The sequence below is a fragment of the Dipteris shenzhenensis genome, chromosome 4, assembly GCF_047967505.1.
Source record: "Dipteris shenzhenensis isolate YYH24624 ecotype China chromosome 4, Dip_SZ_1.0, whole genome shotgun sequence".
NCBI lineage: Eukaryota > Viridiplantae > Streptophyta > Polypodiopsida > Gleicheniales > Dipteridaceae > Dipteris > Dipteris shenzhenensis.
In genome coordinates, this window is record NC_141599.1 from 35735802 (window position 1) to 35749301 (window position 13500).

At 43.6% G+C, this 13500-nt stretch overlaps 1 protein-coding gene across 1 annotated transcript in view; it reads right to left on the reverse strand.

The window, feature by feature from the left end:
- LOC147902775 (WD repeat and SOF domain-containing protein 1) overlaps positions 1-13500 on the reverse strand; it is a 75424-nt gene that overhangs the window by 17436 nt on the left and 44488 nt on the right. The window contains exons 7-8 of the mRNA XM_087373779.1: positions 7554-7620; positions 7402-7436 (exon numbers count right to left, since the gene is read on the reverse strand). Of these exons, the coding sequence (XP_087229905.1) occupies positions 7402-7436; positions 7554-7620 (102 nt within the window). The remainder of the gene's footprint in view (positions 1-7401; positions 7437-7553; positions 7621-13500) is intronic.

A 13500-nucleotide genomic window follows, 5' to 3' on the forward strand; every position in this document is an offset into this window, starting at 1 on the left:
TCAAGTGCCATCTTATGAAAGAAGGCCTTTGGGACATTGTTCACCGTGATGCTCCCGAAGGTCCATCTGAGCAAGTTGTTGCTGCCAAGAACGACAAAGCCTATGCTATCATATTGCTTGGCCTTGGAGATGATTACATTCATCACATCTCCCACATACAGTCTACTCCTCAAGCATGGATCACTCTGGATACTCTTTTTGGAGCCCGATCTAAAAACTCTAAGATTGCACTTATGATCTCATTCTTTGATCTACATATGCAGGAAGGAGCTACTATAGCCTCTCATGTCAATTATCTTCGTTGTCTTATGGTTCAGCTTGCGTCAGTCAAGTCTCCCATCTCCGAAGATATTGCTATTGCTGTGCTTCTCAAAAGCTTACCTGACTCCTATGATACTCTTGTCACTACCTTCAAGTATCATAATAATCCTTCTCTTGAGGGTATCATCAATGCTCTCCAAGAGGAAAAAAGAACTCAACAACGAAAGGTAACTGACACTGCATTTTTAGCAAAGAAAGGAAGTTCTAAGGTAAGAAAGCCTTGCACCCATTGTGGCAAAACTAATCATGTGGAGAAGGACTGTTTCAAGGCTCATCCATGCACCATTTGTGGCCGTGATAATCACCGGGAGAAGGACTGTTACTCCAAAACCTCTACATCAGTTCCTGCAACTACCTCAGCCCAAGTTGCTGCAACATCTCCATCAGCTGATCCTGCTGTTCCTTCCTCACATGATGAGAAGTGGGCTTTCTGATTACTTCTATGTTTTGTCTACCACCTTGACCACCGATGATGTAGGTCAAGGGGTTCTAGTGTCTTGGTCTTTCTATTTGTCTACAGTCACTCTTCTGTCTATCTAGTCTTGTCTGTCTGTCTATTTGTCTATCAATCTGACTATGTTTTAGATCCATCTTGTCCTTACCCTTGTGGACCCATATGAGGATATCACTTGAGGAGGGGTGTCTCAGGATCATTTGTCTGTCATGTTTTCTATCTCTCAGTCTATCAGTCTGTCTTCTAGTCTTGTCTTTCTGTCTTACTCCTAGTGTCCACTTAAGGAGGGTGTTGGAGATAAGTGCACACTAAGTACTATTTCCTAGTCTACATTTGTCTAAGTCTAAGTCTAAGTCTAAGTCTAAGTCTAGTCTTTATGTCTTGAGTGTGTGCCATGTGGCACTTCTACAATTATCCCATAAGCACTCTTGCTTTATGTCTTGTACTTTGGCCCATATATTCAATGGGTCACATCACTGTAATCTATCAGTCTAGCTTGTGTCTTGTCTACACTCTTCTCAAGGCATTTCTTATTTTTTAGTCTTGTCATCTCATTTCTAGTTTCTAGTTCTAGTTCTTTCTTCCATATTCCAACTCAACTTGACATCAAGACTGCTTTTCTTCATGGGGATCTGCAGGAAGAAGTTTATGTGACACAACCTCTTGGTTGGAGGTTGTTAAGTCTGAAAACAAGGTATGCTGGCTTAGAAAAGCCCTTTATGGTTTGAAGCAGGCACCCAGGGCATGGTATGCCAAAATTCATGCACATTTACTATCCCTTGGTTTTCAGAATAGCCCCACAGAGCCCACTCTTTATGTCCGTGGGAGTAAATCTGATTTTTTAGTGCAGATTTTATATGTGGATGATATGCCAATCACGGGCCCAGATACTCAGCATATTGCAGCTTTCAAGGCTGATTTGCAACAAGCTTTTGAAATGTCAGACATGGGACAGCTACACTATTATTTGGGCATTCAGTTTGCTCATGTTGAGGGGGGTATCATGATGTCACAGTCCAAGTCCAAGTATATTGGACAGCTCCTTGATCGTTTTCAATTCGAGGATTGCAAGCCAATCTCTACTCCAGTGGACCCTGGCTTCAAATTTTCAGCTCATGATGGGAGCCCACCATGTGATATCACTCTTTACCAGCAAGCTGTTGGATGTCTCATTTACTTATGTCACACTAGACCTGACTTACAGTATGCAGTATCTCAGCTCAGCAGGTTCATGTCACATGCACAGGCCCAGTTCACAGCATTGGCAAGCAGTGAAGAGAGTCTTCAGATATCTCGGAGGCACTCAGGATTTAGCTCTCTTCTATGGTGATCAGGGTTCGCTTACCATGCATGCTTACACGGATAGTGATTGGGCAGGTTGTTCCGACACCAGAGTGTCACATACCGGCAATTGTTTTTTGCTTAGCAGTTCATGTATCTCTTGGCTCAGCAAGAAGCAACCAACAGTTGCCACATCTAGCTGTGAGGCAGTACAGGGCAGCCTTCACTGCTACAGTAGAGTGTGTCTGGCTTGAACAGTTACTTATTCTTGGTATTCACCAGACATCATCCACTATGGTCTACACTAACAGCCAGAGTGCTTTGGCCATTGCGCGTAATCCAATGTTTCATGCGTGTACCAAGCACATTGAAGTTCACTATCATTATGTTCGAGAGCGGTTGTCAGCAGGAGATAGAGAGTTGTCCTACCTTCCCACAAAGGACAACATAGCAAATATGTTTACAAAGGCACTTCCTCGTCCCAAGTTCGAAGTCTTCCAACAGGCTTTACACTTGGTTCCCTTTGTTACATGATCTGACATACCTTGTACATTCATAGGTGGCTATATCCTTTTGGATGAACATGTGCCACCATGACCAGAAAATACCAGGTATTCTGAGACGTTTCCAGAATACTTCAGCCCATACCATGGAGGGCGGTTTGTAGGCCATCTTCTCCCAGTTCTAGTGATGCCCTATGGGCCCTAGTATGTGCCTTGTAGGCATAGTTATAGGTACTCTAGTATTTTAGTGCCTTTTATGCCACATAGGACATTTAGTCCTATGTGCCTAGGACACTTAGTCCTAGGGTCTACCTTCAAGTACTATGTACTTCTCTTTTCATCTAATCTAGTTGACGTGACGGCTGATATCCATCGACTCTTGAATCTTGCGCTTGCTCTCTCGTCTATCGATCCTTCAGTTAGTGAGGACTATGACTCGTGATATTGATGATGATGACATTTACTATGTCCTACACAATTTTCTAGCATGGGTTAGGATGCTCGTTAGTAGCTCCACCCTTTTTGCTAATTGTATTAGGTTTTCTATCAATCTCATAGGCCCATCGGTCTTTAGTAGACTTTAATAAACTTTCTTTATTTCTTTCTCCCCCTCAAGATGACATCTTTGCTCAAAATACTTTTCTGACTCCACATGGTACAGCCTATATGGTTACCTCTTTGCAACCGACAAAGATGCATTTGTTGGCCTTATCATCCCACTTATCCTATAATTTTCTTGGGGATTATGGCTTGGCTTTTATGCATAACTTCTAGCTTATTAATGAGCTAGGGGTTCCAAGGCATCAATGCCAAGTGGCCACTGGCAATCACTTCAAGCAAGTTTGAATATATTTCTATGTTGCACGAAACGTTTCCATGCAGGAAACACGGTAGTTTTGAAACGTTTCAGAAACGGCAAGGGTAGGCTGAATAAAGTATATTTCTGCTCATAGAAGCTAGCAATTACACAAAACATGCACCATATAGTGCGCAATTCGAGCAATTGGAATCTTGGAGGGCATGGATCAAATGATCTTTGAAGATGCGATTCATATAGTGCATCGGCGACTTAGTCGTCACCCATGTAGATTGTTACTCCTGAAGCCTTTGCTATGCACCCACCATGATAATGCAAGGGCATGCCATCATCTTTTGTCAATACCTGCCCTTGTTGGCTTTTCTTTTGGCGCACTTGTAGATTAGGCGTCCAAAACATTTCCAAGTTTCGGAAACACCCCAATTTTGGAAACGTTAGGAGACGGGGTTTCGTAACTTTTTGGGATGTTTCTTGCAACTAAGATATATTTGTCTTACATAGTGCAATTTTCTTGGGGATTATGACTTGGCCTTGTGTGCGTGACTTCTCTATTATCAATGAGCTAGGTGGTGCATCAAGATAAAGTTGCAATCCTTCTACTTGCTACAATATTTCCATGGGAATTATGGCTTGGCCTTTATGCTTGACTTTTGGCTCAGTAATGAGCTATGACTTGTGGGCCATTAGGGCCAAAATGCAATCCCTTCAAGTATTTAAATGATTTTTTTCTTACATGATGCAATATTCCCATGCGTGTTATGGCTTGACTTAATACACTCGTGAGTGAATTTTTCCATCTCTCTGATTCGTTTGTCAAAGATGTGGGCCTCTACCCTAGAAAATGTCATTTTCTATCTTTTTCCACCGCTATGGAAGAGGCCTATACAACATAGTACTATACATCTTGCTGTATTCTCTGTTGAACTCTCTACACAAAACATTAGGAGAGATAGTGAGAGCAGTGTACACAGGACATCAGGATGGCCCAAGCTATCTTCTACTTGACAAGAGCAACATATTGTGAGAGCTCACAAACATAAGGCTTTCATCCACAACTTACACAAAAAAGCACTAACCTAGCCAACTAGACTATCCTTAAGCTGAATCATCACTTGACTCTGCATTCTCTGAGTCCAGGCCACAATCCAGAGGTCCCCTTCCCTAGATAGTAGTCTTTGCTGAAAAGAAAGAAAGGACGTTGCAAGATGTGGCTGAATGTTATGTATGGCAAGAATTATCAGGATGCATAAACCTCTGTTTCCAATGGCAAATTGTGTCGATGCTATGTTGCATTTACTTTTTTTGGAGGAGGAAAAGAAGATTGACGATGTGATTGTATGTCGAGGCAATAAAGATGATGTTGAGTGCTAGTTGTGCATGATGAGGAGGTTGAAGTCTCAGATGCTTTGACAAAAAGATGTGAGTGAGAATGAAGCTCTCATTGGACACATCATGCATACCAATAAGTGTGATGATGTGCCTGAGGGGGGTGCCTTTCATGTCTTTCTACAAGCATTCTTCAAATGGGGAGGAAGCTCATTTGCTCTTGGATTTTGTTAAGGATCAAGCAATGGGTTTGGCTTACAACTTGCACGAATGAGGCAGTGGAGCCTCTTGAGGGATTCCTAGTTTTAGATCATGGGTTGGGTGAGCCCCAGGGACCTTTGTGTGTGGAGGTGACCTCAAACGTTGTGGCTTACGTGGAGACGAACCAACCTCATGGTACAATTCTGATGCCTAATGATTAGTGGAGTAATGTGGTGTCTTGGCAAAGGGGTGAGTTTGTTGATTTGTTGGATGCTATGCATGGTAATGTTGGTATGAGTACTCCGCAATATCGTGTTGGGCAAAGAACTCGTTTGTTGGACATAGTTGGCCTATGTCTTAGCCAGGTTGGGGAAGGCATTGTGGGGCATGGATTGATGCAATATATGGTAGTGTTTCTGTTCGAGTCTTGATGTTTCTACTATCGCTCTTAGCAGGCAGCATGCATGTGGGGGCTAGTGGGGCACCCATACTCTAGAAGAGTTCTTTTACAGGAGATGGAAACTGCGTACCTTTTGTTTTTTATAGAGGTTGATGGGTCTTATCTGGGAGATTAAGCCCATGCAACTGCTAAGTATGCGCTGTGTACTTCGTAGTTGAGGACGAATATGTTACACTAAATTTTAGTTTATGCTAAAGTGAAGCTATAACCCCTCTTCGCTATGGAGTCTAGAGGAAGATGGGGGAGCTCATGCCCTTTGAGATGTAGTTTAGATCTTGAAAATAAGGTGAGTCTGAAGGGGGGAAATTAAATGGTTGAAAGTGTGTTTGTGTTCTTATAGGGGGGTAGAGTGGTTAGGGGGTTTAAAAATTAAGGTACAATGTAAAGGGGGAAAAAGAAAGATATAGAAGAATGAGATGTCGAGGAAAAGTCTAGTGAGAGGAAGAATGTGGAGTAAATAGGAGTCGTTGTGGGAGTAAGTAACACAAGGGAGATATACACAAAAGAGAGATGTATGCATACAGAGTTTTTGGTTGGTGGTGTTGGGAATAGACGCCGTTTTGGTCAAGTCACTCTCTCCTTCCTTCACCCTTGCTGTCATGAGTGTAGTTCATTAAAATCGAAAGTCCTTTGTCAGTATCTGTGTGGAGAGGTCTATCCTCTTGACTCTCTTGAAGCTGTCAAGGGCTAGGTTGTGGGTGATTGGAGGCATGACCTACACTAAGGCTCTCACCAAGTGCCCCACCTATCTACACTAGAGGAGCTGCCCTAGGAGACTTGAGACCTCGACCCTCTATCTAAACTCAGCTCCATCCAATGTCTAGAAGAATCCCGCATATGGACTCTGGAAACTCCATGGTCACCCTGATCCATGGAACACCATCATCCGCAAGTACTCCAGCATGGTTCTGAAGCAAGCTCCAATGGAAGACAAAATGGGACAATATTCCTTTGGATGCCACAAGAAGTATAGCATCACTGGAAACCTTAACACATGACGTGTCATCTCCATGTCGTCTTATGTAAAACTGTGGTATCATGATATAAAGGAAACCAAATGCGGGTATAGGTATATGGGGTTCTGCTCCTCAAGGGCCTAGTAGTGACGAGGGAACTCAACTGGAGAAGGAACAGTCCTCTCCCATGGATGGTAAACTCCAGGTTGTGGTCACCCTCTATTGCCAAGCTCACTTGGATCCAGTCTCAAGTGGGCATGAGGCCTACAATGCGGCCCATCGCTGCTCTGCCTTGAGGGACTATATGGCTATCTGCACCTACTACTTGTCCTCTAGGGAAAGGAAAATCTGAACAGCTGGGGGAGTACATTGAGGTAAGGCGATTCATGCGCTTTGTCCCAATTTGGACTATTTGACAAATCAACAAGCATCTAAGGCCTCTGGTTATTTACATGGAAATCTGATGACAGATCCTGCAAAGAAGTGGATGTACGAAGATGACAAAGTGAAGAGGTGAGACACCAAAAAAGATGCCTAAATTGTGATTTGAATTGACATTCATAACTGTACTAATAAATTGGAGGCAAACAAGAAGATTTCAGCTTGACGGCTTCAAAATACTCAGAAATTTTGGTGGCCACAGATTCTCATCTTGTGCTGATCCTTTCTTAAGCATACATTCAGGATGACTGTCTTGCAAAAGGTAAGAGGAGCTCCTTGGAGGCCTATTGTGCTATGTTTTTGATTTGGTAACACACTCATCTTGCAACACCATGATAAGCTCCCAGGAAGACCAATTGACAAACAGCTCGAACTCAACACAGAAACCTTGCACATTCCCAACAACTTATGAAGGCTGCATTGACAACAGCTGGCAAAGCTGACCTATAGATTAATCAAACGCTATTTTTCACTGGAATGAGATGTTGCATGATGAATCTGATTTGACTGACAGTCTGAAGAATAGGCTTCCTACAGTATCATATTTCTTGTCACTGAATTTCCAGCTCGAACAAACATGCCAAAAAAGAGAGTAGAATGAATTGTCCTATGTCATTATTGTAGGATTTAAGCAAGCGAACCTGAAGGCATTTTTCCCCACATGAACAGCCATGGGCTTGATATGAAACAAGCAGAAAAGAAAACATATTAGTAACAATATCGTGATGCGTTGATGATGTCATATTTCAAGTGGCTATGCATTCATCAGTCATGTAAGAGAAGTGACAAAGACCTCTTGATGGATACCATCACCGTTCAAGTCACGCACTCCCACATGGGGAAGTTCCCATATCCTGACCCTGCAAATAAACCAAAAAGAAAATCTTTTAGTTGGAGCTTTTGACCTTTACATGCTTTAGCTTTCCTTTGCACATTTGAAATAAAACTCTTTCTCTAATTTTAAGCTATTACAAAATGACATTTTATAGAGTTAATTGCCCTCTAAATGATGGGCAGATTTGATAATATACAGAGGAAATTGCCATCAAAAGTCTCTCTAGATGCTGTATGACATGGTGAAATGCCATCATGCATTGGAGAAATCAGATCTGAGAATCCTGATGATGTATAGGACAAGCTAAAAACCTCATTTGAATAAAGTAATGAATTGAGTTGTTAATGAGTCAAATGGATTTTGTGTTAGTGAACCCTCAAGGCACATATTTTCATAAGACTCGATTATATCCAATAGTACCCTTAAAAATTTTGAAGAACACAGAAGAAAAAAAAAGAGACAAGGGAATAAGGGAGTTTTGTAAGAGACATTAAACAAAAGTAACAGTAATAGAACAAAACTTTAAAAGCAAAGCTATACTTGTATTCTCATCCGTCACAGGGGCATGAAATTCTAAGTACTTTAATGTACTACAAGACTGTGACAACTTTGGTTTTAAAAGTCCAAGCGTGGGCTTACTAATGTGTAATTAAACGCGGCATGGTGCCTAGCACATAAGCGTAATTAATCCCTAGGCCCAAAGTGTTGGAATATGGAAGCAAGAATTAGAACTAGAAACTGGAAATGAAATAACTAGACTGAAAAACAAGAAATACCTTGAGAAGAGTGTAGACAAGACACAAGCTAGACTTATCGATTACAATGATGTGACCCATTGAATATATGGGCCAAAGTACAAGACATAAAGCAAGAGTGCTTATGGGATAATTGTAGAAGTGCCACATGGCACACACTCAAGACATAAAGACTAGACTTAGACTTAGACAAATGTAGACTAGGAAATACTATACTTAGTGTGCACTTATCTCCAACACCCTCCTTAAGTGGACACTAGGAGTAAGACAGAAAAACAAGACTAGAAGACTGAGAGACAAGATAGAAAACATGACAGACAAAAGATCCTGAGACACCCCTCCTCAAGTGATATCCTCATATGAGTCCACAAGGGTAGGGACAAGATGGATCTAAAACACAGTCAGATTGATAGACAAATAGACAGACAGACAAGACTAGATAGACAGAAGACTGACTGTAGACAAATAGAAAGACCAAGACACTAGAACCCCTTGACCTACATCATCGGTGGTCAAGGTGGTAGACAAGACATAGAAGTAATCAGAAAGCCCACTTCTCATCATATGAGGAAGGAACAACAGGATCAGCTGATGGAGATGTTGCAGCAACATGGGCTGAGGTAGATGCAGGAGCTGATGTAGAGGTTTTGGAGTAGCAATCCCTCTCCCGGTGATTATCACGGCCACAAATAGTGCATGGATGAGCTTTGAAACAGTCCTCCATATGATTAGTTTTGCCACAATGGGTGCAAGGCTTTCTTACCTTAGAACTTCCTTTCTTTGCTAAAAATGCAGTGTCAGTTACCTTTCGTTGTTGAGTTCTTTCTTCCTCTTGGAGAGCATTGATGATACCCTCAAGAGAAGGATTATTATGATACTTGAAGGTAGTGACAAGAGTAGCATAGGTGTCAGGTAAGCTTTTGAGAAGCACAGCAATAGCAATATCTTCGGAGATAGGAGACTTGACTGACGCAAGCTGAACCATAAGACTGCGAAGATAATTGACATGAGAGGCTATAGTAGCTCCTTCCTGCATATGTAGATCAAAGAATGAGACCATAAGTGCAATCTTAGAGTTTTTAGATCGGGCTCCAAAAAGGGTATCCAAAGTGATCCATGCTTGAGGAGCAGATTGTATGTCGGAGATGTGATGAATGTAATCATCTCCAAGGCCGAGCAATATAATAGCATAGGCTTTGTCATTCTTGGCAGTGACAACTTGCTCAGAAGGACCTTCGGGAGCAACACGTTGAACAATGTCCCAAAGACCTTCTTTCATAAGATGGCACTTGATTTTGATCTGCCAAGTATGAAAGTTGGTCCCATTCAATTTGTTGATAGATATGAGAGAATGAGAGGAAGATGCCATGTGGGAAGGTCTTACCTCTTGCTAGGATGCAAGGGCAGTGTCTATTCCCTTACAATATTGCAGAAATAAATGAGAGGAGAGATCCAAGAAGCCGGTTCTCTCACCACTTTGTCAAGGCCATAGCATATGACAGCCCATCAAAGCAGGAGGAACCAGCCAAAAAAGGAGAGACTGCTCAGCAAACTGAAAGAGGCAAAGCACAGTACCTTAATCCCAGGCAGAGGTAGAGGTGCAAAAAAAAGGGCGCAGATCTTCGTATAGATGGAGCAGATTTCAAACAGCCATCTGGAAAAATCGACCTGTGCAGGTACGGATTCCGTACAGTCGTACGGACTGTACAGACAGCTGTACGGACGGTGAGCAGAGTACGGAGTACGGCCGACGTACGGATGTCGTACAGAGTGCGGCCGACGTACGGATGTCGTGCAGAGTACGGACGACGGCGCAGAACTGTACGGATAGCAGGAACGGGTGCTAGACTGCGCAGATCTGTCGTGACAGCAGGGTGTTGCGCAGATCTGGCGCTCAGATCTGTGGCTGAGCTGCGCAGATCTGGGGCAGATCTGAAGCGGGATACACACAGATCTGGCGCACAGATCTGGAGCGCAATGACGGGGCAGAAAGAGGGAAAAAGGCGGCCAGCAGAAGTGTAGAAGAGGGCGGTGCAGGTTTTTTTGGGACAGATGTCGGAGAGAGAGGTAAACTGAAAGGAGAAGACGAAGCTATGGTTGCAGCAAAGTGAGAGGAGAGGAGAGGGGATCTACATGCTCTAATACCATGTTGGAATATGGAAGCAAGAACTAGAACTCGAAACTAGAAATGAAATAACTAGACTAAAAAACAAGAAATACCTTGAGAAGAGTGTAGACAAGACACAAGCTAGACTTATCGATTACAATGATGTGACCCATTGAATATATGGGCCAAAGTACAAGACATAAAGCAAGAGTGCTTATGGGATAATTGTAGAAGTGCCACATGGCACACACTCAAGACATAAAGACTAGACTTAGACTTAGACAAATGTAGACTAGGAAATAGTACACTTAGTGTCTCCAGCACAAAGGCATTCCAAGGAATTAAAAGAGTGGTTGTTGGGAAATGATGACGTGGCATTTTTAATGGGCCCCCTAGAGGGCCATGTACCTTCAGTGGCCCCCCTAGAGTTCCAGGTGGCTCTAGTGCCTTCTACATGCTCCTTTGCCATTCCTGGACCTTCCTGGGCCTTCTAGACTTCACATGTGTGGTTTTCTCTCTCATCTTCTCCCTTTGTTGAGATTTTGGACTGGTTTTTCAGCCTCCTTTAGCTGAATTCCGTTTTTCTTCATAACTCCTCACCCGCTTGGATTTCTTAACTTCCATTTGGCCCAATGGCTTCCCCTTTGCCTCCCCTTCGCAGTGATATGCTTTTCCCTCCGTGCGTTTGGTAGAACAGGCAGAGCTGAGCACTTCTTTTGCTGGTCGAATTTGCAAAAGTGGCTTTTTCTGGACCTTTTTGCTTCTACAGCCTCTTGGGCCTCTCCTCTTGCAAAGCTACAGCTTTTTGTTGAATTTCAAGTGGTCCCACGTGCTGGTTGACTGGTTTTTATCAGTTTTGGAGAACTTTCTGACGATAAAACTTCTCCAAAACCTTCTCAATGCATTCCTCTCTAAAGCACGCTTCTTTTGAGCCCAAGAACTCCCACTTCTTTGCGACAAAAGTGCTTCTTTTTGCACTTTTTTCAGTGGAATTCTTGCTGTTCGGCTCTTGTAAATGCTCTTTCTTCATGCCTTTGCACTCCTCTTTGGCTGAGAATACAATTGGGCATTGGCTACTATGTCCTCTTGGCGATTGAGGACTTGGTTCGAGTTTCCAGGGCTTGGTGAGTTGTGATTTTGTTGTTGCAATTTCTTTTTGACATAAGCTATTGGTTGGCCTTGTGTGCCGCCTCTTTCTTGGTTCACAGGTGCCTAGGCAGTGCTACATGAGTCATTCTTTGGTTGGGTGCTTTGCTGATTTTATTTTGGAGCTTTGAAAAGCTTTGTGAATGCCATCATGAAACCACTCAAAGAGAGTGCAGCTGGGGTGCAATGTGATTGCATCTGGACAGCCAATGGAATTGCACTCGGAAAAGAGAATGCCTTAGGATTGAGCCTATGGGTTAAGTGCACTTTTGTGATGGTGTTCTATGCTTGAAAGCCTTGCAAAGGCTCAGTGAATTGGGGCTGCGTGCTCAGTTGTAGGGAAGGTCTCCCAGATGCAACTTGTAATTTTTACTTTTATTTTGCAAAAAAGAGACTTCTATTAAGTATTAAAGAAAACCGTTAGAGCAAGCTCCAAACGGGAATACGGGATACACCATGCAATGCATGAAAAGCTCAAGAGCCAAAAAGAAAGGATTGGGGCTGATAGTGCCATCTCAATCCGATAGCAACCTCCGAGAAAAAGGGAGAACCCCTCCAAACTCGAAGAAATACAGTCCTCCTAGAAGAGGCTGCCCATGAAGGGCCCTGCATGCTAGCCCATATGGCTATCAAAGTGTGAACCGTGTCACTCCAAATAGCTGTGAGCACCTGTGATGGGTGTATCTGGGTGTCATCCAAGGCCTCTGTGCATCTGGCTCTCCAAATGTGCCAAGAGGAAATGCTAGCCAAAATCTCCCAAGAGGTGTCCACTGAAACATGTGAAGCCCTGAAAGGAATATGTGGTACATCCTGAAGAGAGCAGGGCTCTTTCACCTATCGGCAGATCAAGAGTGCCCAAGAAGAAGGCTCACCCTCATAAAACACCTGGGGTCCAGTAAGGGATAACCATGCGACCGAGCCCCAAGTCATGAAGAAAGGGAAAGTATGAAAAATGCGGAGTATCCGAGCAACTCCTTTCCAAACAGTCCTCGCTTAATTGTAGTCCCAAAGGCAATGTCGCACTGACTCCTCTGCAGAATGACAGCAAGGGCAAGTGGGATCAGCCCCAAATCGTGATCTCCACAGGTTCACTGCAATCCCTCCATGAATAGAAAGCCAAGAGAAAAGAGTGATTTTTTTAGGGATTTCCTCCAGAAATTCCTACGCAAATCTGCGGTGATGAAGAAGCTATCCCAATGGGGAGCTTTGGAGGGAATCCAACCTCTACTGCTCAACTGAAATCTCCTGGCATTACCAACCATGAAACGAAAGAAGGGAATCCCCCTCTCTTGGTGCCCATGATCTATCCACTCCCACTCTCCTGGATCCCACCGCAAGCATCAGATAGGTGCACCTCCATATAACCACAACCTCTAGGATCCCAAGGCCAAGAGTAGAGGGTCGGGGTCTAAGTACCACTCCAAGCCCGCTCCATGGTCCACCTCCATCCCCAACGTCAAAGACCAGAGCATCTTCCCCGAGACCTCGAAGAGCGATCACCTGTAGAGGAACTGCTGTCCTCGAAAAAGCTCCCATCCAAGTGGTGAAAGTAATAGGCATCTCAGCTGTCCATTCCACAGGGATGGCTGCATCTATCTACTGAATCTTGCGTGCTACCCCTCTGAGGTGACTCACGGACTGTAGCCTCTAATCCTTAGGTATCCTGATAAAAGCCTTCCAAGTGCCTACTGTGCAGGCGGGGCCTCTCTCCCATCTAGACCGCTGCATATAATGGGAAGTGCCCAGTGGTCTGCCATGCTCATCAAGTATACTGTCGTTCCAAATGATCGGCTGCCTATCAATCTCTTCAAGGGTAGAGGACGGAACCCTTCAAAGAGTGTTCCTAAAGCTCCCCCAAGGTTTGAGGATGGCAGTCATGAGAGGAGAGGCAAGAGAC